We start from the raw sequence: 23,703 nt of genomic DNA on the forward strand, positions 1-23,703 counted from the left end.
AATCAAAGGTTCCATAAGTTCAAGTTAAGGTTGTATTTTCTTGCTCCTCCGATGCTATAGCAAGTCGGTTTTAGCTTGAGTATCCATCAAAGAAGCTGTAAAAGTCTTGCCCAACCAATCTGTACAACATTTGATCAATGAATCGCATAGATGAAAGGGATATTTTATTGTGGCCTTGTCGAGGTTTCTGTAGTCCATGCAAATCTTCCAACCAGTGACAATTCTTGTTGGATTCAATTCAACTTTCTCTCTTTTGACTACAGTTACTCCTCCTTTCTTAGGGACACATTGCACAGGGATAGCTCATACACTATTTGATATAGGATAAATGATACCAACATCAAACTACTTGATGATCTCTTTCTTCACTGTTAGCTTTTGCAAAGGCAGCAGAAGCAATAAACTCAAGACAGAAAATTAAGGTTCAAAATGGTGGAGAAGAAAGAAGAAAAAACCAGAAAATCAAAAGATAATAAAGTTTTGAGAACAAAGTACTAAAAGTTAAGATACTTTGATACATTAAACTTAAGCATACACTACAAATATATAGAGCCAAGCCATAAGCTTGCTTGTAAGACTCAACATAAAATCTGCACTAAATCTACTCTTAAGCACTAGTCATCATTACCTAAGAATACTAGACATCATTACCTAGGGACTGCTTTACTTACTTAATCAGCAACAATATAATTATGACACTAACTTAAACAAGCAACATTTAATTATGACAGAAAAACAGCAACACACAATTAATTAATCACAGAAAAATATCAATCTCCAACACTCCTCCTTGATATTTTTCTTGAAAAAACTCCAAGCATTGGTCTCATCTTTCCAACCTTCATCTGACAAAACTTCATTGGCCAAGTTTTTTGATCTATTGCAGCGGAAACACACTCAGCTTTAGTTGATGATTGGGTGATCCCTTCTTGCTTCTTCAAACTCCAAACATACACAACATGACCAAATGAAAAAACACAATCAGATGCAGTTTTGACATCGTCGCTTTCTGAATAATCTAGAATGTCTCCACTTTCATTTTGAAAAACACACAAGTCAAAAACAGAGGCATCAACAACATTACAACCAACATACTTCTCAATAATCTTTTTCTCCTCCTGCATGGTAACTTTACAGCCCTCAAAATTAGCAGCTTCAGTATACCTTGCAGTCTCTAACATAGCAATATTGCATCTAGCATAATTGCCATCCAAAGTTCCCCTTTTTTGAGTTGAAAAACTCGCTTCAACTCTACTTGGAAAAACACGCAAAGATGTTTGCTTCCACTCTACTGGAAAGCTTTTGCCTCTCATTTCAACAATCATTAATTTAGTTCCAGAAGGATCAAAAATAGTGCATTTCATATCCTTAAAAAGCAAAGAATAATTTTTCTCCGTCATTTGTCCAACACTCAAAAGACTTTGATTTATCTCAGGTACAAATAAAACATCCGAAATATATTTTATACCTGAGAGAGTTTCAACAGCCACAACTCCTTTGCCTTTGACCTCAACATGTTGTCCATTGCCAATGACAACTTTGGAGTAAAAAGATTCATCAAGTTCTTTAAACAAACTAACATTGTTAGTCATATGATTGGTGCATCCACTATCTATTAGCCATGTTTCTTTGCTACTACATGCTAAATAGCAAGAAGCCTTAAACAATTGCTCCTCATCTTCTTGGTGGTGCTCAACAACTCGGGCTTGTTGTTCCTGCTGGTTTGTTTTGTTTTTGCAAACCTTCTCCACATGACCAAGTTGGTTACAAGCTCTACATTTAACTCCTGGCCTGTACCAACAAAACTTATCTAAATGAGTATCCTTTTTGCAATGTGGACAAGGTGGAAACTTTGTTTTCCCAAAATTTTTAAAGCTTTGGTTTTTGCCTTTGTTGCTGGCCAAAAAAGCACCTTCAACATTTTCTTCCATCCTTAAAGATCTTCTTTGTTCAGAAGCTTGCAAAGCATTAACAAGCTCTGCAACTGTGATTTCAGAAAAATTCTTATTTTCTTCAAGAGATGAAATTTTGGCTTCAAACATCTCTGGAAGACACACCAATATTTTTTCCACAACTCTTTGATCACTGAGATCTTCTCCCAACAATCTGATTTGTGTAACAACTTTAGAAATTCTGTCAGAAAACTCTCTAACAGTTTCATTTTCTTTCATTTTTAGTGCTTCAAACTCTCTTCTCAAGTTCAGCACTTTCATTTTCTTTGTTCTTTCACTTCCTTGGTACTCCTCTTTTAGCTTGTTCCAAGCTTCTTTTGCAATTTCAAGATTCAAAATCTTGATAAAAATATCATGATGTAGAGCTGCATGTATTATGGCAAGAGCTCTACCTTCTTTTGCCACTTCATCACTATGATTTCTTATTTGAGCTAATGTTGGGTTGTTTGGGAGAGGTGGTGGGTTGCTGCCATTTTCAACCACATCCCACAAACTTTGAGCTCTCAAATAAGTCTTCATTTTTACAGCCCACAAATCATAGTTTTCTCCTGAAAACACAGGAGGTGGAGGTAAAGAACCACTATTGGAAGCCATTTTTGGTGTTTAAAAGTTTTTTGTAAAGGTTTTTGTGAAGGTTTTCTTGCTGGTTTTCTCTCACCCTCAAAGTTTTACACTAGTTTTCTAACCTCACAGGCCCGTTAAGATCAATGAGGCTCTTGATACCACTGTTAGCTTTTGCAAAGGCAGCAGAAGCAATAAACTCAAGACAGAAAATTAAGGTTCAAAATGGTGGAGAAGAAAGAAGAAAAAACCAGAAAATCAAAAGATAATAAAGTTTTGAGAACAAAGTACTAAAAGTTAAGATACTTTGATACATTAAACTTAAGCATACACTACAAATATATAGAGCCAAGCCATAAGCTTGCTTGTAAGACTCAACATAAAATCTGCACTAAATCTACTCTTAAGCACTAGTCATCATTACCTAAGAATACTAGACATCATTACCTAGGGACTGCTTTACTTACTTAATCAGCAACAATATAATTATGACACTAACTTAAACAAGCAACATTTAATTATGACAGAAAAACAGCAACACACAATTAATTAATCACAGAAAAATATCAATCTCCAACATTCACCACCTCTTTCATGATAAGATTCAACGCGTTCTTGAATTTTTCATCTAACAAATTTCTATGCACGCAGATAGTTGGGCTAATGCCCTTTATATTAGATCACATTTGCCATCCTATATAGTTTTCTTGTCTTTTTTTTAGGACATATATGAGCAACTCTTCCTGAGTTGAATTTAGGAGAAAAGATATAATTACGGGAAGGATGAGCAGGTAATTGCTTCATCTCAAGCTCTGGTGGTGCTTCAATCAAAGGCAAGTTGTAATTTTGAGATTGTTACTTGTAGATCAAGTAAGCTCCTCTTGAAGTTGATCCATCTCACAATTTCAAAGCAAGAAAAACAAGCAAATAAGAAATCAAAGCATTCTCTCAATAAATATTCTCTCATCCTCAATTCCTCTCAAAATCTCACTATAACCTTCTCCTTTTCCAACAGCATAGGCGTTCTTCTCCTTTTCCATGGCCGAGGAGAGGGCCTCCATGGCGAAGGGATCCAGAGTTCTAGAGAGGGAAACACTGCCAAGGAGAGAAACCTATAGAGAAGTCAGAACTAGAAATTTTGGCCTTATGGTAATTGTAATATGGTGAAATATCATTGGATGCAAGTTTTAAACTCATTTTTTTTTCTATAGATGAAATGGCGAACACTACTAAAACTCACACACACAACTGTGATGTTCCAGGTTGGAACTCGGGTGAATGTGTTCAGTCTAGTAACATTGGAATTGTACAGTTGGACTAGGACGGTGTTAAACATTTAACATTATCATTTGACAATATATATAATCATTAAAATCTTGAAATTATGAGGCACGGATACTCCTCGGATTAAGTGTGTCCCGGACTCGGATACGTGTCGGTGTTCGACACCGACACATATGATTGAACTAAATTACTCCCTCTGGTCACTATTATAAGCAAATTTCTACTTTTTAGATTCATTCAATAAATGATGTATGTGGTCTATAATATAGACCACATACATCATTTATTGAATGAACCTTAAAAGTCAAAATTTGCTTATAATAGTGACCGGAGGGAGTATGTCATTTTCTCAAATTATTATCTGTGTAGGCGTTTCGGTGACCGTGTCGTGTCTTTTGTTCGTGCTTCACAGTCTTGAAAATATGTCTTAAAATGTGTGTCAATATGAATACTTTATCAAAGTTTTAAAAGCACTGACCCTTAAACGGATAGGTTTTGTTTCCGTATTTAATTTTGGCATGAATTATAAATTGCATCAAGTTTTCTGCCAATATATAGTTTAAAAGCATTAACCCTTAGTCACAATTTTGATATTCTTTTATGTGCAGATCATTAGAATTACACAACAGAGAAAGAATTAGCTGTTAATGCATCAACAACTTCCATATGCTCAACATGCAATTTTTCTTTCAAATTTTACTATGCAACAATACTATAACCGCTATTTGGAAGAACTTTGTACTAAATAGTATATTGCCGAACAATACCGGTTTAACCGTCATGATATGGAGATTTGTCTGTTCGATGTCTAGTTCGGTTTTAAAACATTTGCATGAAAGTGTTTCTAAGACTTGCTAGTTATGATTCCAATATCTAGTTTATTTAAAAAAATAAAAAATAAAATACTATGTTAGCACAAACAAAGACAAAGATATAATATAATATAGATTTTTGAGATGTCTAATGGTATCTTAATATGTCTCATATATATAATATTATCATAAGCAGCTCCATTGCATACAATGTCAAATCTTTATGAACACAATCATAAACCTAAGCAAGCAATGTAATAAATTGTTTATTCTGCAATTGAAATAAGACTTTTCTTATAACCTTACTATCTGACAACGAGGGGACATTCTTTTAATGCCAACCTCTTGAATTGTGTGGGTGCTTAAATCACACTTGGCTAGTTCTCCATCTTCTTCTTTAACGAAGAATATATCTTTGTTTTTACATATTCCAATTGGACACCCAAGATAAGGTAATGGTCCGATAATGAAAAGTTTAGTCCACGACTCTTTCACACCGATTTCACCAAGAATTGATATGTGAAAAGTAGATGTTTCTGTATTATTGGATATCAATGCAATTGACTCATTTAACATCATTAAATGAGTACCCACCAAGTCAAGATTAATATTATCATCCATAGTTAAGGGTATGGATGTTAGAAAGAACGCTTCATCGCCAAAATCAAATGACACCAAATATACATTATCAGTATCTGTTTCACTTCTGCCCAACCAATGACACACCCCATTCATGTACACTTGCTTTAGACCATGTACAGGACTCCGATAAAAAGTTGTCATGTCCAAATCAAGTTTCCTCCAAGAATTACTTTTAAGGCTATATATCTCCCATAAAGGGTCATATAACACCTTTGACAATGTCATGTTTGTCCGAGCATCGAAAAAGTAACATATATTTGGATGATAGTCTACATAACGAACAATCTTATAGTCATCTCTAATGCAATCATAACCAAATCCATGATGTTGATCCACAATCCTGAAACACCCCTACAAGCAAATTTCCTAGGATATCTAGCATGAGTGTTAAACTCGGCATCGGGTACATTAAAATTACAATAAATAAAAACTCTCTGAATAAAACACAGAATTTCTCACCTGTTAACTCAGAAATAGTACCACTGACGTGTACTTTATGTTATTCAGCTACTTCTGCTTCTTCATCAAAAACCATCCCGTCGTATAATAATTCGTATATCTGAAATAAATAAAGGGAATGGGGTGAGACAAGATGTCTCAGTGAATTCCACCTATCTTAGGCTGTAGGCAACCTCGGGGAACCTAGGATCGCCATCTGTTTCTAAACTCAACCCATTTTGGATTTATACTATTTCATTTGGCATAATTGAGCGATTAGGGAATAACTAGAATCGCTGTCTCAAATACTACTTTGATTATATAACACGCATAATCATAATCATAACCTTAATCAAAAATATAATCACCATAATCATAACCATAATCATAACCACAATAATCATAATAATCATAAACATGTCTCCAATATATCGTATTTTGGTATAGCTTATACTTTGACATACTTATCTGGGTATGTCTCTAGTTCTTTTCTCATAATAACTAGTTTCGGCTAAACTAAGCCGGAGTTCCATAACTAAAATTCCTCATTTCCAACGATTGGTAAGAAGGCCCATGAACTATTACTTCGTAGCCAATTTATTCTAAACATAATTTTCGTGTTAATATGTGTTTGCTATGTTAGTATTCATGTTGGAGGGTCCTTAGAATTTTTCCTTGGTTCCATAATTTTATTTTTGTTCTCTTTCAAATATTATTCGAATAATTCTTGACTTAAAATCTCATATCATTAATTATACATTTCATTCGTTACTATGAGCCGTACCTCATAGGCTACATTATCTCTCGTTGTAGCAAACGGATAAAAATTCATTACTATGACCCGTACGTCATAGGCTACATTATCTCTTCGTTGTAGCAAACGGAATATACCACATTATCTCTTCGTTGTGGCGAACGGAAATATACCACATTATCTCTTCGTTGTGGCGAACGAAATATACCACATTATCTCTTCGTTGTGGCGAACGGAAATTTCATAAAATATCTATGAGCTTGTTACTCATAGGCTGCATTATCTCTTCGTTGCAGCAAACGGAGTTTTTCTCAATAGTCTCATTTCTTTCTTTCTTTCTTTCTTTTTCTATGAGCATGTTACTCATTTCAATTTTTCTCATCATTTCCATTTTCTGTGATTTTCTATGATTCACTGTGAGCATATTACTCATAGGTTGCATTTCAAATTTTCTTTCAAATCATTTCTATAAGTATATATATACATCAATTTTGTTGTTAATTTCCCTCCAACATTTATACTAACATAAACATACTCTTAACATAAAAGAGATTTTAAGTTACACTAATAAGGATATCTAATTCATAAATTCTCATTCTACTATCTCATATGGAGTACAAGACTCATCCATGTGGAACATATAGCTCATCTCAAACACATTTACAATTAACAGCATAATCATCATTATAGCAATCATTTCAATCCAATCAATTCTAAGCACACCCTATAGAGAGGTTTTTAAGTGGGGAAATTCTATGTTACCTCAACAATTATGAGTTCCATGAAATTCTTACTAATATAACACAATTCCACGATAAATCTCTTATTGTTTCACATGTTTAAGGAACCAAATTCATAAAAACTCATTTTCAAAGGAATTTAAAAACAATATATAAATCATGACAGAAATCACAAAGTAATTCATAAAATGGTCTATTTATTCGTATTATCTTAATAATCTAGCATAATCATAATCGATCTTCAAAGGTGAGATCTAAGCTAAAGGAACTCACCACTAATAATCACTTATGGAATCTTTAATTCTCCTTGATGCTTCAGCTAAATTTCCTTCAATCACTTCTGCCTTCATCTTCCCAAAACAGCCTATTCCTCAAAAAACATACCAAAAACCCGTAAGCACTACCCAACAGAATTTACCAAACTTCAAACGCATTTTTCGAATCCGTTTTTGATCCGAATCATACAAAATTTGTGTCCAAACTGTAGGGAATTGAATGAGGAATCCAAAAATCCAATAATTACTCAATTATGGTTTACACAGCCAGATATACGTCCCAAATACCACAAATCTGTCCTTATGAAAATTTTAAACTAACATGCCAAAATATTCAGCTTTAAAGTCTAACCATCACACTCAGTTTCAACACCACCACTCCATAATACAGCAAAAATAATTCATTTCAAGGTGCTCATATAACTATTTTCATCCAATCCCATATCAATTTCTTTAATCTCAATTTACCAACTTCTCTAGTTATCATGAACTCTCATAACTTGCACATACAATTACTACAGCCTTTAACAATTTCAGTCATCAATTCAACTTCCAACTTAGTAAAGAATTAGTAAAGAACTCACCTCATTTAAAAAATTTCATCTTGTGATCCTTGAGCCAAAATCCAAACTCAAGCCACCAGTCTTGACCACCCTCAACATAATTAGCATCCCTTATGTTTATTCCTTCATGGGTATCTCCAAAAACAAGTTTACAAGTGAAATTCCATGAGTTTGAGTGAAAATGAAGATTTGGGAAGAATATGAGAGAGGGGCGGTTAACCTACAAAGAAAGGGAGGGATAAGTTTTGCTTGCTACACACTTGCAATAACACTTCTAGGAACCCATGGCATGGTTATTATAGTGATTCTTAAGGATTTGGAAAATTTGGAGAAGATTGAGGAAATAGAGAGGGAGGGCCGATGGTTTTATTGAGAGAAAAGGGAAAGATGTTATAATTTTTTTTTTGAGAAGAATGAGTGGAATTGTCTAGAATTCTTTAGACAATTTCCTACTTTTATGGTATTAAAGGGGAAATTACCATTTTGCCCTTAGTTCAAAAAAAATCTCATGGAGGGATATTACATTCTACCCCCCTTAAGAAAATTTCGTCCTCGAAATTTTTAGGGATTTACTTGCTGATAAACATAAAAAAAATTCCTTTTGCTAATCATGCAACCTTAAATTCGCACTCTGAATTATTTCTTCATACCTTACATCATACTCTTTATACTGCGTCTTCTGTTAAGGTTTCATTCAATCCTAAATTTCTTACTTTTCTTGTATTCACATACGAAGTAACGTTCAATAATATTAAAGTACTCTGTCTTACCCATAACAATTTATATCCCTTCCTGAAAAAATTTCAACTTTATAAATCACACGCCACCTTGTGGCGTTGAATACTTCCCTAACAAAATTCATTGTAAACTTTACATCCTGCCTTTCCTTCTTCGTACGCTTCATTCCTCCAAGGTCCTATTCAGCTCTCAGACATTAATTCTAACTGTCATATACTAGTCTGAGTTGATCAGGCTCAGCCAGACATGACATTTGGAATAAACGTCCGGAACCCAATGGTCCCCACTGCATTTTATTGAATTCTAATGACCCAAGGCATGATCTGAATCGACCTGCTCTGATACCATATTGAAACACCCCTACAAGCAAATTTCCTAGGATATCTAGCATGAGTGTTAAACTCGGCATCGGGTACATTAAAATTACAATAAATAAAAACTCTCTGAATAAAACACAGAATTTCTCACCTGTTAACTCAGAAATAGTACCACTGACGTGTACTTTATGTTATTCAGCTACTTCTGCTTCTTCATCAAAAACCATCCCGTCGTATAATAATTCGTATATCTGAAATAAATAAAGGGAATGGGGTGAGACAAGATGTCTCAGTGAATTCCACCTATCTTAGGCTGTAGGCAACCTCGGGGAACCTAGGATCGCCATCTGTTTCTAAACTCAACCCATTTTGGATTTATACTATTTCATTTGGCATAATTGAGCGATTAGGGAATAACTAGAATCGCTGTCTCAAATACTACTTTGATTATATAACACGCATAATCATAATCATAACCTTAATCAAAAATATAATCACCATAATCATAACCATAATCATAACCACAATAATCATAATAATCATAAACATGTCTCCAATATATCGTATTTTGGTATAGCTTATACTTTGACATACTTATCTGGGTATGTCTCTAGTTCTTTTCTCATAATAACTAGTTTCGGCTAAACTAAGCCGGAGTTCCATAACTAAAATTCCTCATTTCCAACGATTGGTAAGAAGGCCCATGAACTATTACTTCGTAGCCAATTTATTCTAAACATAATTTTCGTGTTAATATGTGTTTGCTATGTTAGTATTCATGTTGGAGGGTCCTTATAATTTTTCCTTGGTTCCATAATTTTATTTTTGTTCTCTTTCAAATATTATTCGAATAATTCTTGACTTAAAATCTCATATCATTAATTATACATTTCATTCGTTACTATGAGCCGTACCTCATAGGCTACATTATCTCTCGTTGTAGCAAACGGATAAAAATTCATTACTATGACCCGTACGTCATAGGCTACATTATCTCTTCGTTGTAGCAAACGGAATATACCACATTATCTCTTCGTTGTGGCGAACGGAAATATACCACATTATCTCTTCGTTGTGGCGAACGAAATATACCACATTATCTCTTCGTTGTGGCGAACGGAAATTTCATAAAATATCTATGAGCTTGTTACTCATAGGCTGCATTATCTCTTCGTTGCAGCAAACGGAGTTTTTCTCAATAGTCTCATTTCTTTCTTTCTTTCTTTCTTTTTCTATGAGCATGTTACTCATTTCAATTTTTCTCATCATTTCCATTTTCTGTGATTTTCTATGATTCACTGTGAGCATATTACTCATAGGTTGCATTTCAAATTTTCTTTCAAATCATTTCTATAAGTATATATATACATCAATTTTGTTGTTAATTTCCCTCCAACATTTATACTAACATAAACATACTCTTAACATAAAAGAGATTTTAAGTTACACTAATAAGGATATCTAATTCATAAATTCTCATTCTACTATCTCATATGGAGTACAAGACTCATCCATGTGGAACATATAGCTCATCTCAAACACATTTACAATTAACAGCATAATCATCATTATAGCAATCATTTCAATCCAATCAATTCTAAGCACACCCTATAGAGAGGTTTTTAAGTGGGGAAATTCTATGTTACCTCAACAATTATGAGTTCCATGAAATTCTTACTAATATAACACAATTCCACGATAAATCTCTTATTGTTTCACATGTTTAAGGAACCAAATTCATAAAAACTCATTTTCAAAGGAATTTAAAAACAATATATAAATCATGACAGAAATCACAAAGTAATTCATAAAATGGTCTATTTATTCGTATTATCTTAATAATCTAGCATAATCATAATCGATCTTCAAAGGTGAGATCTAAGCTAAAGGAACTCACCACTAATAATCACTTATGGAATCTTTAATTCTCCTTGATGCTTCAGCTAAATTTCCTTCAATCACTTCTGCCTTCATCTTCCCAAAACAGCCTATTCCTCAAAAAACATACCAAAAACCCGTAAGCACTACCCAACAGAATTTACCAAACTTCAAACGCATTTTTCGAATCCGTTTTTGATCCGAATCATACAAAATTTGTGTCCAAACTGTAGGGAATTGAATGAGGAATCCAAAAATCCAATAATTACTCAATTATGGTTTACACAGCCAGATATACGTCCCAAATACCACAAATCTGTCCTTATGAAAATTTTAAACTAACATGCCAAAATATTCAGCTTTAAAATCTAACCATCACACTCAGTTTCAACACCACCACTCCATAATACAGCAAAAATAATTCATTTCAAGGTGCTCATATAACTATTTTCATCCAATCCCATATCAATTTCTTTAATCTCAATTTACCAACTTCTCTAGTTATCATGAACTCTCATAACTTGCACATACAATTACTACAGCCTTTAACAATTTCAGTCATCAATTCAACTTCCAACTTAGTAAAGAATTAGTAAAGAACTCACCTCATTTAAAAAATTTCATCTTGTGATCCTTGAGCCAAAATCCAAACTCAAGCCACCAGTCTTGACCACCCTCAACATAATTAGCATCCCTTATGTTTATTCCTTCATGGGTATCTCCAAAAACAAGTTTACAAGTGAAATTCCATGAGTTTGAGTGAAAATGAAGATTTGGGAAGAATATGAGAGAGGGGCGGTTAACCTACAAAGAAAGGGAGGGATAAGTTTTGCTTGCTACACACTTGCAATAACACTTCTAGGAACCCATGGCATGGTTATTATAGTGATTCTTAAGGATTTGGAAAATTTGGAGAAGATTGAGGAAATAGAGAGGGAGGGCCGATGGTTTTATTGAGAGAAAAGGGAAAGATGTTATAATTTTTTTTTTGAGAAGAATGAGTGGAATTGTCTAGAATTCTTTAGACAATTTCCTACTTTTATGGTATTAAAGGGGAAATTACCATTTTGCCCTTAGTTCAAAAAAAATCTCATGGAGGGATATTACATTCTACCCCCCTTAAGAAAATTTCGTCCTCGAAATTTTTAGGGATTTACTTGCTGATAAACATAAAAAAAATTCCTTTTGCTAATCATGCAACCTTAAATTCGCACTCTGAATTATTTCTTCATACCTTACATCATACTCTTTATACTGCGTCTTCTGTTAAGGTTTCATTCAATCCTAAATTTCTTACTTTTCTTGTATTCACATACGAAGTAACATTCAATAATATTAAAGTACTCTGTCTTACCCATAACAATTTATATCCCTTCCTGAAAAAATTTCAACTTATAAATCACACGCCACCTTGTGGCGTTGAATACTTCCCTAACAAAATTCATTGTAAACTTTACATCCTGCCTTTCCTTCTTCGTACGCTTCATTCCTCCAAGGTCCTATTCAGCTCCCAGACATTAATTCTAACTGTCATATACTAGTCTGAGTTGATCAGGCTCAGCCAGACATGACATTTGGAATAAACGTCCGGAACCCAATGGTCCCCACTGCATTTTATTGAATTCTAATGACCCAAGGCATGATCTGAATCGACCTGCTCTGATACCATATTGAAACACCCCTACAAGCAAATTTCCTAGGATATCTAGCATGAGTGTTAAACTCGGCATCGGGTACATTAAAATTACAATAAATAAAAACTCTCTGAATAAAACACAGAATTTCTCACCTGTTAACTCAGAAATAGTACCACTGACGTGTACTTTATGTTATTCAGCTACTTCTGCTTCTTCATCAAAAACCATCCCGTCGTATAATAATTCGTATATCTGAAATAAATAAAGGGAATGGGGTGAGACAAGATGTCTCAGTGAATTCCACCTATCTTAGGCTGTAGGCAACCTCGGGGAACCTAGGATCGCCATCTGTTTCTAAACTCAACCCATTTTGGATTTATACTATTTCATTTGGCATAATTGAGCGATTAGGGAATAACTAGAATCGCTGTCTCAAATACTACTTTGATTATATAACACGCATAATCATAATCATAACCTTAATCAAAAATATAATCACCATAATCATAACCATAATCATAACCACAATAATCATAATAATCATAAACATGTCTCCAATATATCGTATTTTGGTATAGCTTATACTTTGACATACTTATCTGGGTATGTCTCTAGTTCTTTTCTCATAATAACTAGTTTCGGCTAAACTAAGCCGGAGTTCCATAACTAAAATTCCTCATTTCCAACGATTGGTAAGAAGGCCCATGAACTATTACTTCGTAGCCAATTTATTCTAAACATAATTTTCGTGTTAATATGTGTTTGCTATGTTAGTATTCATGTTGGAGGGTCCTTAGAATTTTTCCTTGGTTCCATAATTTTATTTTTGTTCTCTTTCAAATATTATTCGAATAATTCTTGACTTAAAATCTCATATCATTAATTATACATTTCATTCGTTACTATGAGCCGTACCTCATAGGCTACATTATCTCTCGTTGTAGCAAACGGATAAAAATTCATTACTATGACCCGTACGTCATAGGCTACATTATCTCTTCGTTGTAGCAAACGGAATATACCACATTATCTCTTCGTTGTGGCGAACGGAAATATACCACATTATCTCTTCGTTGTGGCGAACGAAATATACCACATTATCTCTTCGTTGTGGCGAACGGAAATTTCATAAAATATCTATGAGCTTGTTACTCATAGGCTGCATTATCTCTTCGTTGCAGCAAACGGAGTTTTTCTCAATAGTCTCATTTCTTTCTTTCTTTCTTTCTTTTTCTATGAGCATGTTACTCATTTCAATTTTTCTCATCATTTCCATTTTCTGTGATTTTCTATGATTCACTGTGAGCATATTACTCATAGGTTGCATTTCAAATTTTCTTTCAAATCATTTCTATAAGTATATATATACATCAATTTTGTTGTTAATTTCCCTCCAACATTTATACTAACATAAACATACTCTTAACATAAAAGAGATTTTAAGTTACACTAATAAGGATATCTAATTCATAAATTCTCATTCTACTATCTCATATGGAGTACAAGACTCATCCATGTGGAACATATAGCTCATCTCAAACACATTTACAATTAACAGCATAATCATCATTATAGCAATCATTTCAATCCAATCAATTCTAAGCACACCCTATAGAGAGGTTTTTAAGTGGGGAAATTCTATGTTACCTCAACAATTATGAGTTCCATGAAATTCTTACTAATATAACACAATTCCACGATAAATCTCTTATTGTTTCACATGTTTAAGGAACCAAATTCATAAAAACTCATTTTCAAAGGAATTTAAAAACAATATATAAATCATGACAGAAATCACAAAGTAATTCATAAAATGGTCTATTTATTCGTATTATCTTAATAATCTAGCATAATCATAATCGATCTTCAAAGGTGAGATCTAAGCTAAAGGAACTCACCACTAATAATCACTTATGGAATCTTTAATTCTCCTTGATGCTTCAGCTAAATTTCCTTCAATCACTTCTGCCTTCATCTTCCCAAAACAGCCTATTCCTCAAAAAACATACCAAAAACCCGTAAGCACTACCCAACAGAATTTACCAAACTTCAAACGCATTTTTCGAATCCGTTTTTGATCCGAATCATACAAAATTTGTGTCCAAACTGTAGGGAATTGAATGAGGAATCCAAAAATCCAATAATTACTCAATTATGGTTTACACAGCCAGATATACGTCCCAAATACCACAAATCTGTCCTTATGAAAATTTTAAACTAACATGCCAAAATATTCAGCTTTAAAGTCTAACCATCACACTCAGTTTCAACACCACCACTCCATAATACAGCAAAAATAATTCATTTCAAGGTGCTCATATAACTATTTTCATCCAATCCCATATCAATTTCTTTAATCTCAATTTACCAACTTCTCTAGTTATCATGAACTCTCATAACTTGCACATACAATTACTACAGCCTTTAACAATTTCAGTCATCAATTCAACTTCCAACTTAGTAAAGAATTAGTAAAGAACTCACCTCATTTAAAAAATTTCATCTTGTGATCCTTGAGCCAAAATCCAAACTCAAGCCACCAGTCTTGACCACCCTCAACATAATTAGCATCCCTTATGTTTATTCCTTCATGGGTATCTCCAAAAACAAGTTTACAAGTGAAATTCCATGAGTTTGAGTGAAAATGAAGATTTGGGAAGAATATGAGAGAGGGGCGGTTAACCTACAAAGAAAGGGAGGGATAAGTTTTGCTTGCTACACACTTGCAATAACACTTCTAGGAACCCATGGCATGGTTATTATAGTGATTCTTAAGGATTTGGAAAATTTGGAGAAGATTGAGGAAATAGAGAGGGAGGGCCGATGGTTTTATTGAGAGAAAAGGGAAAGATGTTATAATTTTTTTTTTTAGAAGAATGAGTGGAATTGTCTAGAATTCTTTAGACAATTTCCTACTTTTATGGTATTAAAGGGGAAATTACCATTTTGCCCTTAGTTCAAAAAAAATCTCATGGAGGGATATTACAAATCCTTACATGAGGTGGTACATGAGGTGGTACAGAAACAACTGAACTAGGAGGAATGGCCTTGAATTCCTCAATAGCAGGGTTCCATAATACAACTTCTGAATCAATGCCATCGACATAGAGACAAAGAATACCATTAATTCCAGAACCCAAAATATTAATATCACGATCATCACCTTGAAATGGAGGCGGCCAATCTAATCCGACCTTATCGTCAAACCTCTCACCAGAAAATAAATACAAAAATGAAAAATATTCAAAATCTAGCCGAGTCTTCTCTAAGAGGAGATATGTATCATCATCATAGGAGATATCAGAGATGACTCTTTTGCGATACATGTTCATGAAATAAGGACTTTCAAATAAGAGATCCCATGATTTGCGTACACATTTAAACCGATGTAAAGATTTCAAAGGAATTCTTGACATTATAGAGGAGACAAGATCATTAGGAATACAATTGCTTACCTTCTTATTTGAAAGGTCCATTGATTTTTATGTATTATGAAACACGACGCTCTCACTCCGAACAAGTTTCACTTGTAATTGTGGTGAACAAAGGGGTAATGAGATCAATACAACATAAAACCAAAAGCAAAACCGATCGAGACTTTTAATTGTTAAAAACCTAGGTTCCATTCAAAATGAATTTTAGTTTTTATCTATAATATATGAAACACCCCTACTAGAAAATTACCTAGGATATCTAGCATGAGTGTTAAACTCGGCATCGGGTACATTAAAATTACAATAAATAAAAATTCTCTGAACAATTCATAGAACTTCTCACCTGTTAACTCAAAAATAGTACCACTGACGTGTACTTTATATGGTCCATCTACTTCTGCTCCTTCATCAAGAACCATCATGACGTATAATAACTCGTATATCTGAAATAAATAAAAGGGATTTGGGTGAGACATGATGTCTCAGTGAGTTCCATCTATCCTAGGTTGTAGGCAACCTCGGGGAACCTAGGATCGCTATCTGTTTCTAACCTCAACCCATTTTGGGTTTATACAATTTCATTATGCATAACTGAGCGATCAAGGGATAACTAAAATCGCTGTTTGAAATACTACTTTGATCATATAATAATTATAATCATATTCATAACTTTAATCATAAACATAATAATCATAAACATATATCCGGTCTATCGTATTCTGGTATAGCTTATACTTTGACATACTGAATTGAGCATGTCTCTGATTCTTTTCCGATAACAACTAGTTTCGGCTAACTAAGCCGGAGTTTCATAACTAAAATTCCTCATTTCCAACGATTAGTAAAATTTCCATAAAATATTGCTTTGTAGCTAATTCATTTCAAACATAATTTTCATATTGATACACTTCTCGTATACTTTATCATCGCATCTCATGATGTGAATTTACCATCAATAAAGTATGTAAATTATTTTCTCATTTATACAACTCAATATAATTTATCTCATCAATATAAAATATTTTCTCATTTGTACCGCTCAATATAAATTATTTCATCATTTATCTCTTTCCATTATTTGTACATAAACCACATTATATCTTCGTTGTGGCGAACGGGAATATACCACATTATCTCTTCGTTGTGGCGAACGGAATATACCACATTATCTCTTCGTTGTGGCGAACGGAAATATACCACATTATCTCTTCGTTGCGGCGAACGGAATATACCACATTATCTCTTCGTTGTGGCGAACGGAAATATACCACATTATCTCTTCGTTGTGGTGAACGGAAATATACCACATTATCTCTTCGTTGTGGCGAACGGAAATATACCACATTATCTCTTCGTTGTGGCGAACGGAAATATACCACATTATCTCTTCGTTGTGGCGAACAGAAATATACCACATTATCTCTTCGTTGTGGTGAACGGATAAAAAGTTCATTACTATGACCCGTACGTCATAGGCTACATTATCTCTCGTTGTAGCAAACGGATAAAAATTCATAGTTTCTTTTCTTTTTTATTTTTTCCTATGAGCATGTTACTCATTTCAATTTTTCTTCTCATTTCCATTTTCTTTCAAATCATTACTATAATTATATAAATCATTCGCGTTGATAGAATTTTTCCTCCAACATTTATACTAGCATAACATACTTATTAACATAATTGAGATTTTAGAATAAACAAATAAGGATACCTAACTCAGAATTAATCATTCTACTATCTCATATTTATTATGTTTCAAATGTACCAATCATATGACATGATAGTCATGCTTGCACAATCGGCCAGTAATTATAGAAATGGTCTAAATTATTCATATTATCTAAATAATCTAACATAATCATAGTTGATCCCCAAAGGTGGGTTTTAAGCTAAAGGAACTCACCTTGGCATTAGTCCCGAAATTGCAAGCAGCTTATCCCCAATTTTCAGCTTTTGCTAGCTCCAAAACTCCATAATCCATTTTCCAAAATAGCTTATGTATTGGCTTATAGGTGTTACTCTTTCTGAAACAACTCAACTCATTTGTGACATACTCTTACTTCATCAACCAGCATATACAAAAATTTCCATTCCAGTCCCTGCACCCGAAGTTCACCGTTTGGCTATTTAAGCACTTCCAAAACAGCTTAATTACCATTTAATCACCTTTACCATGATTAGAACACCTTATTCTTTTTCCATTGCTCATATACCAATTCAACATATCTCGCCTAAACTGTTCATCAGAAAATAATACTTGAAACAACTTAACTTTCAACTTAAGCTATTCTTCAACAGCTTAACTAGCAACTTATAACTTCTATCACATAAATTTCGACCCAACCTTTAATACAGAAGTTCCAACATGTATTATTAACCCTATGAATCACTTGTACAGTAGTTTGAACTCACAACTTAGTCATTTAAGGCATTTTGCTCAAAACAGCTTAACTGACAGCTTATGACCTCTAAACAATTCAATTTCTGCTCAAATTTTCCAGAATCAATCCCAACATGTTTAAACACCTCCTAAACCAGTTATACAAAATTCCAACATGTTACAATCAATAATCACTTGAAATAGCTTATGGGAATAACTTGCACACTTTAAGTCCTAAGTTCTCACACCAATGCTCCTAGCTTATTATCATTCTTCATACCATATTTCTAAATACCATTACCACACATAATCCTCTTCCAATTACACATAAAACATATATCAAAGCTTGGATTAAATAAATTCCCATGAAAAGATGATTATGCCACTTACCTTGTGATTAATCCATTCTTTGGTGCTCTAATGCAAACTCATAAGCTAATTCCCATGAGGCTTGAATGAAAATGAAGGTTATGGAGAATCAAAAGGAGAGGCGGTTTTGAGGAATTAAGAATGGAAGGAGAAGTTTTGAAGTGTGTTTCTTCCTTAAATCACCTCTAGAAAACTTAAGTGTACCATTCATGTAGTGAAAGCATGGTAATTTGATGAAGTTTTGGTGGTTAAGGTAGTATAGGGAGGGGACCGATTTCTTAGAGGGAGAAGGGGGAAGAAAATATTCTAGAATGAAGAAGAAGAATATGGAAAATGAGAGAAGATTAAGCCTTTGGTCCAACTTTAAAAAAAATCTTGATTAGCAAGTTTACCATTTTGCCCTTTAAAGGAAAAGACACAATTATCCTCCGTTAATTCGTAACCATTAAATTTCTCGAGTTCATTGGAATAATGAGCGAGATATTTATAGATTAATGTCTCATTTCTTAATAAATAATTAACCCCTTTAACAATTATTTATGTTTTGACATGTAATTGATACGACAATTTATTATAAATTCAGCGGGATATTACAATCTACCCCCCTTATAGAAATTTCGTCCTCGAAATTTAGGGATTTACTTGCTAATAAGCACAAATAATTTCTCCAATTTTCAATTTTAGATTCCAACATACGTCTGTTACAAACTGATTCTTTCTGACTAACCAATTTAAACTGCATAGGTACCAGCCACCGTTGGCGTTGAATACTTCCTTAAGAGAATTCATCATAAACTTCACATCATGCCTTTCCTTCTTCGTACGCTTCATTCTTTCAAGTTCCTATTCAGCTCTCAGACATTTGTTCTACTATCATATACTAGTCTGAGTTGATCAGACTCAGCCAAACATGACATTTGGAATAAATATCTGGAACCCAATAGCCACACCACATCTTATTGAATTCTAATGACCCAAGGCACGATCTGAATCGACCTGCTCTGATACCAAATTGAAACACCCCTACTAGAAAATTACCTAGGATATCTAGCATGAGTGTTAAACTCGGCATCGGGTACATTAAAATTACAATAAATAAAAATTCTCTGAACAATTCATAGAACTTCTCACCTGTTAACTCAAAAATAGTACCACTGACGTGTACTTTATATGGTCCATCTACTTCTGCTCCTTCATCAAGAACCATCATGACGTATAATAACTCGTATATCTGAAATAAATAAAAGGGATTTGGGTGAGACATGATGTCTCAATGAGTTCCATCTATCCTAGGTTGTAGGCAACCTCGGGGAACCTAGGATCGCTATCTGTTTCTAACCTCAACCCATTTTGGGTTTATACAATTTCATTATGCATAACTGAGCGATCAAGGGATAACTAAAATCGCTGTTTGAAATACTACTTTGATCATATAATAATTATAATCATATTCATAACTTTAATCATAAACATAATAATCATAAACATATATCCGGTCTATCGTATTCTGGTATAGCTTATACTTTGACATACTGAATTGAGCATGTCTCTGATTCTTTTCCGATAACAACTAGTTTCGGCTAACTAAGCCGGAGTTTCATAACTAAAATTCCTCATTTCCAACGATTAGTAAAATTTCCATAAAATATTGCTTTGTAGCTAATTCATTTCAAACATAATTTTCATATTGATACACTTCTCGTATACTTTATCATCGCATCTCATGATGTGAATTTACCATCAATAAAGTATGTAAATTATTTTCTCATTTATACAACTCAATATAATTTATCTCATCAATATAAAATATTTTCTCATTTGTACCGCTCAATATAAATTATTTCATCATTTATCTCTTTCCATTATTTGTACATAAACCACATTATATCTTCGTTGTGGCGAACGAGAATATACCACATTATCTCTTCGTTGTGGCGAACGGAATATACCACATTATCTCTTCGTTGTGGCGAACGGAAATATACCACATTATCTCTTCGTTGCGGCGAACGGAATATACCACATTATCTCTTCGTTGTGGCGAACGGAAATATACCACATTATCTCTTCGTTGTGGTGAACGGAAATATACCACATTATCTCTTCGTTGTGGCGAACGGAAATATACCACATTATCTCTTCGTTGTGGCGAACGGAAATATACCACATTATCTCTTCGTTGTGGCGAACAGAAATATACCACATTATCTCTTCGTTGTGGTGAACGGATAAAAAGTTCATTACTATGACCCGTACGTCATAGGCTACATTATCTCTCGTTGTAGCAAACGGATAAAAATTCATAGTTTCTTTTCTTTTTTATTTTTTCCTATGAGCATGTTACTCATTTCAATTTTTCTTCTCATTTCCATTTTCTTTCAAATCATTACTATAATTATATAAATCATTCGCGTTGATAGAATTTTTCCTCCAACATTTATACTAGCATAACATACTTATTAACATAATTGAGATTTTAGAATAAACAAATAAGGATACCTAACTCAGAATTAATCATTCTACTATCTCATATTTATTATGTTTCAAATGTACCAATCATATGACATGATAGTCATGCTTGCACAATCGGCCAGTAATTATAGAAATGGTCTAAATTATTCATATTATCTAAATAATCTAACATAATCATAGTTGATCCCCAAAGGTGGGTTTTAAGCTAAAGGAACTCACCTTGGCATTAGTCCCGAAATTGCAAGCAGCTTATCCCCAATTTTCAGCTTTTGCTAGCTCCAAAACTCCATAATCCATTTTCCAAAATAGCTTATGTATTGGCTTATAGGTGTTACTCTTTCTGAAACAACTCAACTCATTTGTGACATACTCTTACTTCATCAACCAGCATATACAAAAATTTCCATTCCAGTCCCTGCACCCGAAGTTCACCGTTTGGCTATTTAAGCACTTCCAAAACAGCTTAATTACCATTTAATCACCTTTACCATGATTAGAACACCTTATTCTTTTTCCATTGCTCATATACCAATTCAACATATCTCGCCTAAACTGTTCATCAGAAAATAATACTTGAAACAACTTAACTTTCAACTTAAGCTATTCTTCAACAGCTTAACTAGCAACTTATAACTTCTATCACATAAATTTCGACCCAACCTTTAATACAGAAGTTCCAACATGTATTATTAACCCTATGAATCACTTGTACAGTAGTTTGAACTCACAACTTAGTCATTTAAGGCATTTTGCTCAAAACAGCTTAACTGACAGCTTATGACCTCTAAACAATTCAATTTCTGCTCAAATTTTCCAGAATCAATCCCAACATGTTTAAACACCTCCTAAACCAGTTATACAAAATTCCAACATGTTACAATCAATAATCACTTGAAATAGCTTATGGGAATAACTTGCACACTTTAAGTCCTAAGTTCTCACACCAATGCTCCTAGCTTATTATCATTCTTCATACCATATTTCTAAATACCATTACCACACATAATCCTCTTCCAATTACACATAAAACATATATCAAAGCTTGGATTAAATAAATTCCCATGAAAAGATGATTATGCCACTTACCTTGTGATTAATCCATTCTTTGGTGCTCTAATGCAAACTCATAAGCTAATTCCCATGAGGCTTGAATGAAAATGAAGGTTATGGAGAATCAAAAGGAGAGGCGGTTTTGAGGAATTAAGAATGGAAGGAGAAGTTTTGAAGTGTGTTTCTTCCTTAAATCACCTCTAGAAAACTTAAGTGTACCATTCATGTAGTGAAAGCATGGTAATTTGATGAAGTTTTGGTGGTTAAGGTAGTATAGGGAGGGGACCGATTTCTTAGAGGGAGAAGGGGGAAGAAAATATTCTAGAATGAAGAAGAAGAATATGGAAAATGAGAGAAGATTAAGCCTTTGGTCCAACTTTAAAAAAAATCTTGATTAGCAAGTTTACCATTTTGCCCTTTAAAGGAAAAGACACAATTATCCTCCGTTAATTCGTAACCATTAAATTTCTCGAGTTCATTGGAATAATGAGCGAGATATTTATAGATTAATGTCTCATTTCTTAATAAATAATTAACCCCTTTAACAATTATTTATGTTTTGACATGTAATTGATACGACAATTTATTATAAATTCAGCGGGATATTACAATATATAATATATAACGCAAATATCATGTTTTGGCTCTTTTGGACTAGTTTTTTTTTCTCTTTTCAAAATTACTCTCGATTCTCAATACAAATAACATATATAATAAATAGATATGAGTAAATTCAAATATTAAAAAAATGCAACAAACTGTTCACGAGTAGTAACTAAGAATCTCAAATAATTTATCTATATTATAAGGCATTTTGGGGTGACTTTTTTGTTATTTCAACTATACACTTTTTCATATAATAATGTCATATTGTTGGTGTTATTAAAAAAGATAAGAATTTTTGTTATATTATTGTTTTCGTTGAAAAAAAATAAAGATGGTTTGTTGAGTTCGTTACATTTGAAATTCACAAATATATATACTTAAAATTTTAATCTATATAATTTTTTTGTATAAAATATCGTTTGTAATCTACAGATAAATTTTTTTATATAAAATATCGTTGATAATTAACACACGTTAGCGCAATTAAAAAAGCATAAAGACGGACACATGAGTGTCAAACTTTCCGCTAGTTTTTATTAATAAAATATTATATATTTACTTAAATTAATTAATCCCAAAAAATATAAAAAATCACTTTAATCCGGGTATGCTCCATTTACTCCATTTAGGATATATGCAAGACATGTGGGGAAAAAAAATATTAACGGTTGAGATTTTAAATTAAAAACAAATAATGAAAATACACGATAATTCCCTCCCAAATAAAAAATCAGGTTTCCCCTTCTTCTCTCATATCACCGCCAGCCTGCAAACCAATTCAGTATCTCTCTCATCTCATTT

At 33.3% G+C, this 23,703-nt stretch overlaps 1 protein-coding gene and 1 long non-coding RNA gene across 12 annotated transcripts; both read right to left on the reverse strand.

Annotated features, from left to right (window-relative positions):
- Nucleotides 1–478: 478 nt before the first annotated feature.
- On the reverse strand, nt 479–3,201 carry LOC146952859 (uncharacterized). The gene has a single exon (XM_085706710.1). The coding sequence runs from the start codon at nt 2,544–2,546 to the stop codon at nt 771–773; it is 1,776 nt and encodes a 591-aa protein (XP_085562836.1). The 5' UTR covers nt 2,547–3,201; the 3' UTR covers nt 479–770.
- Nucleotides 3,202–4,764: 1,563 nt separating this feature from the next.
- Nucleotides 4,765–22,895, reverse strand: LOC146952860 (uncharacterized). 11 transcript variants are annotated; one of them, XR_015007877.1, is made up of 12 exons: nt 21,466–22,894; nt 17,929–20,005; nt 15,076–16,468; nt 14,490–14,580; nt 12,744–12,843; nt 11,560–12,659; nt 10,974–11,064; nt 9,228–9,327; nt 8,043–9,143; nt 7,457–7,547; nt 5,711–5,810; nt 4,765–5,602 (listed from the first exon to the last, which is right to left on the reverse strand). It is a non-coding gene; the product is annotated as an uncharacterized LOC146952860 (long non-coding RNA). The 11 variants fall into 11 exon arrangements; XR_015007878.1 differs by having other exon boundaries at nt 4,765–5,617; XR_015007880.1 differs by having other exon boundaries at nt 4,765–5,626.
- Between the last annotated feature and the right edge of the window lie 808 nt (nt 22,896–23,703).

The sequence above is a fragment of the Medicago sativa genome, chromosome 1, assembly GCF_051527215.1.
Source record: "Medicago sativa cultivar Bolivia chromosome 1, Bolivia_mono, whole genome shotgun sequence".
In the NCBI taxonomy this organism is placed as follows: Eukaryota; Viridiplantae; Streptophyta; class Magnoliopsida; order Fabales; family Fabaceae; genus Medicago; species Medicago sativa.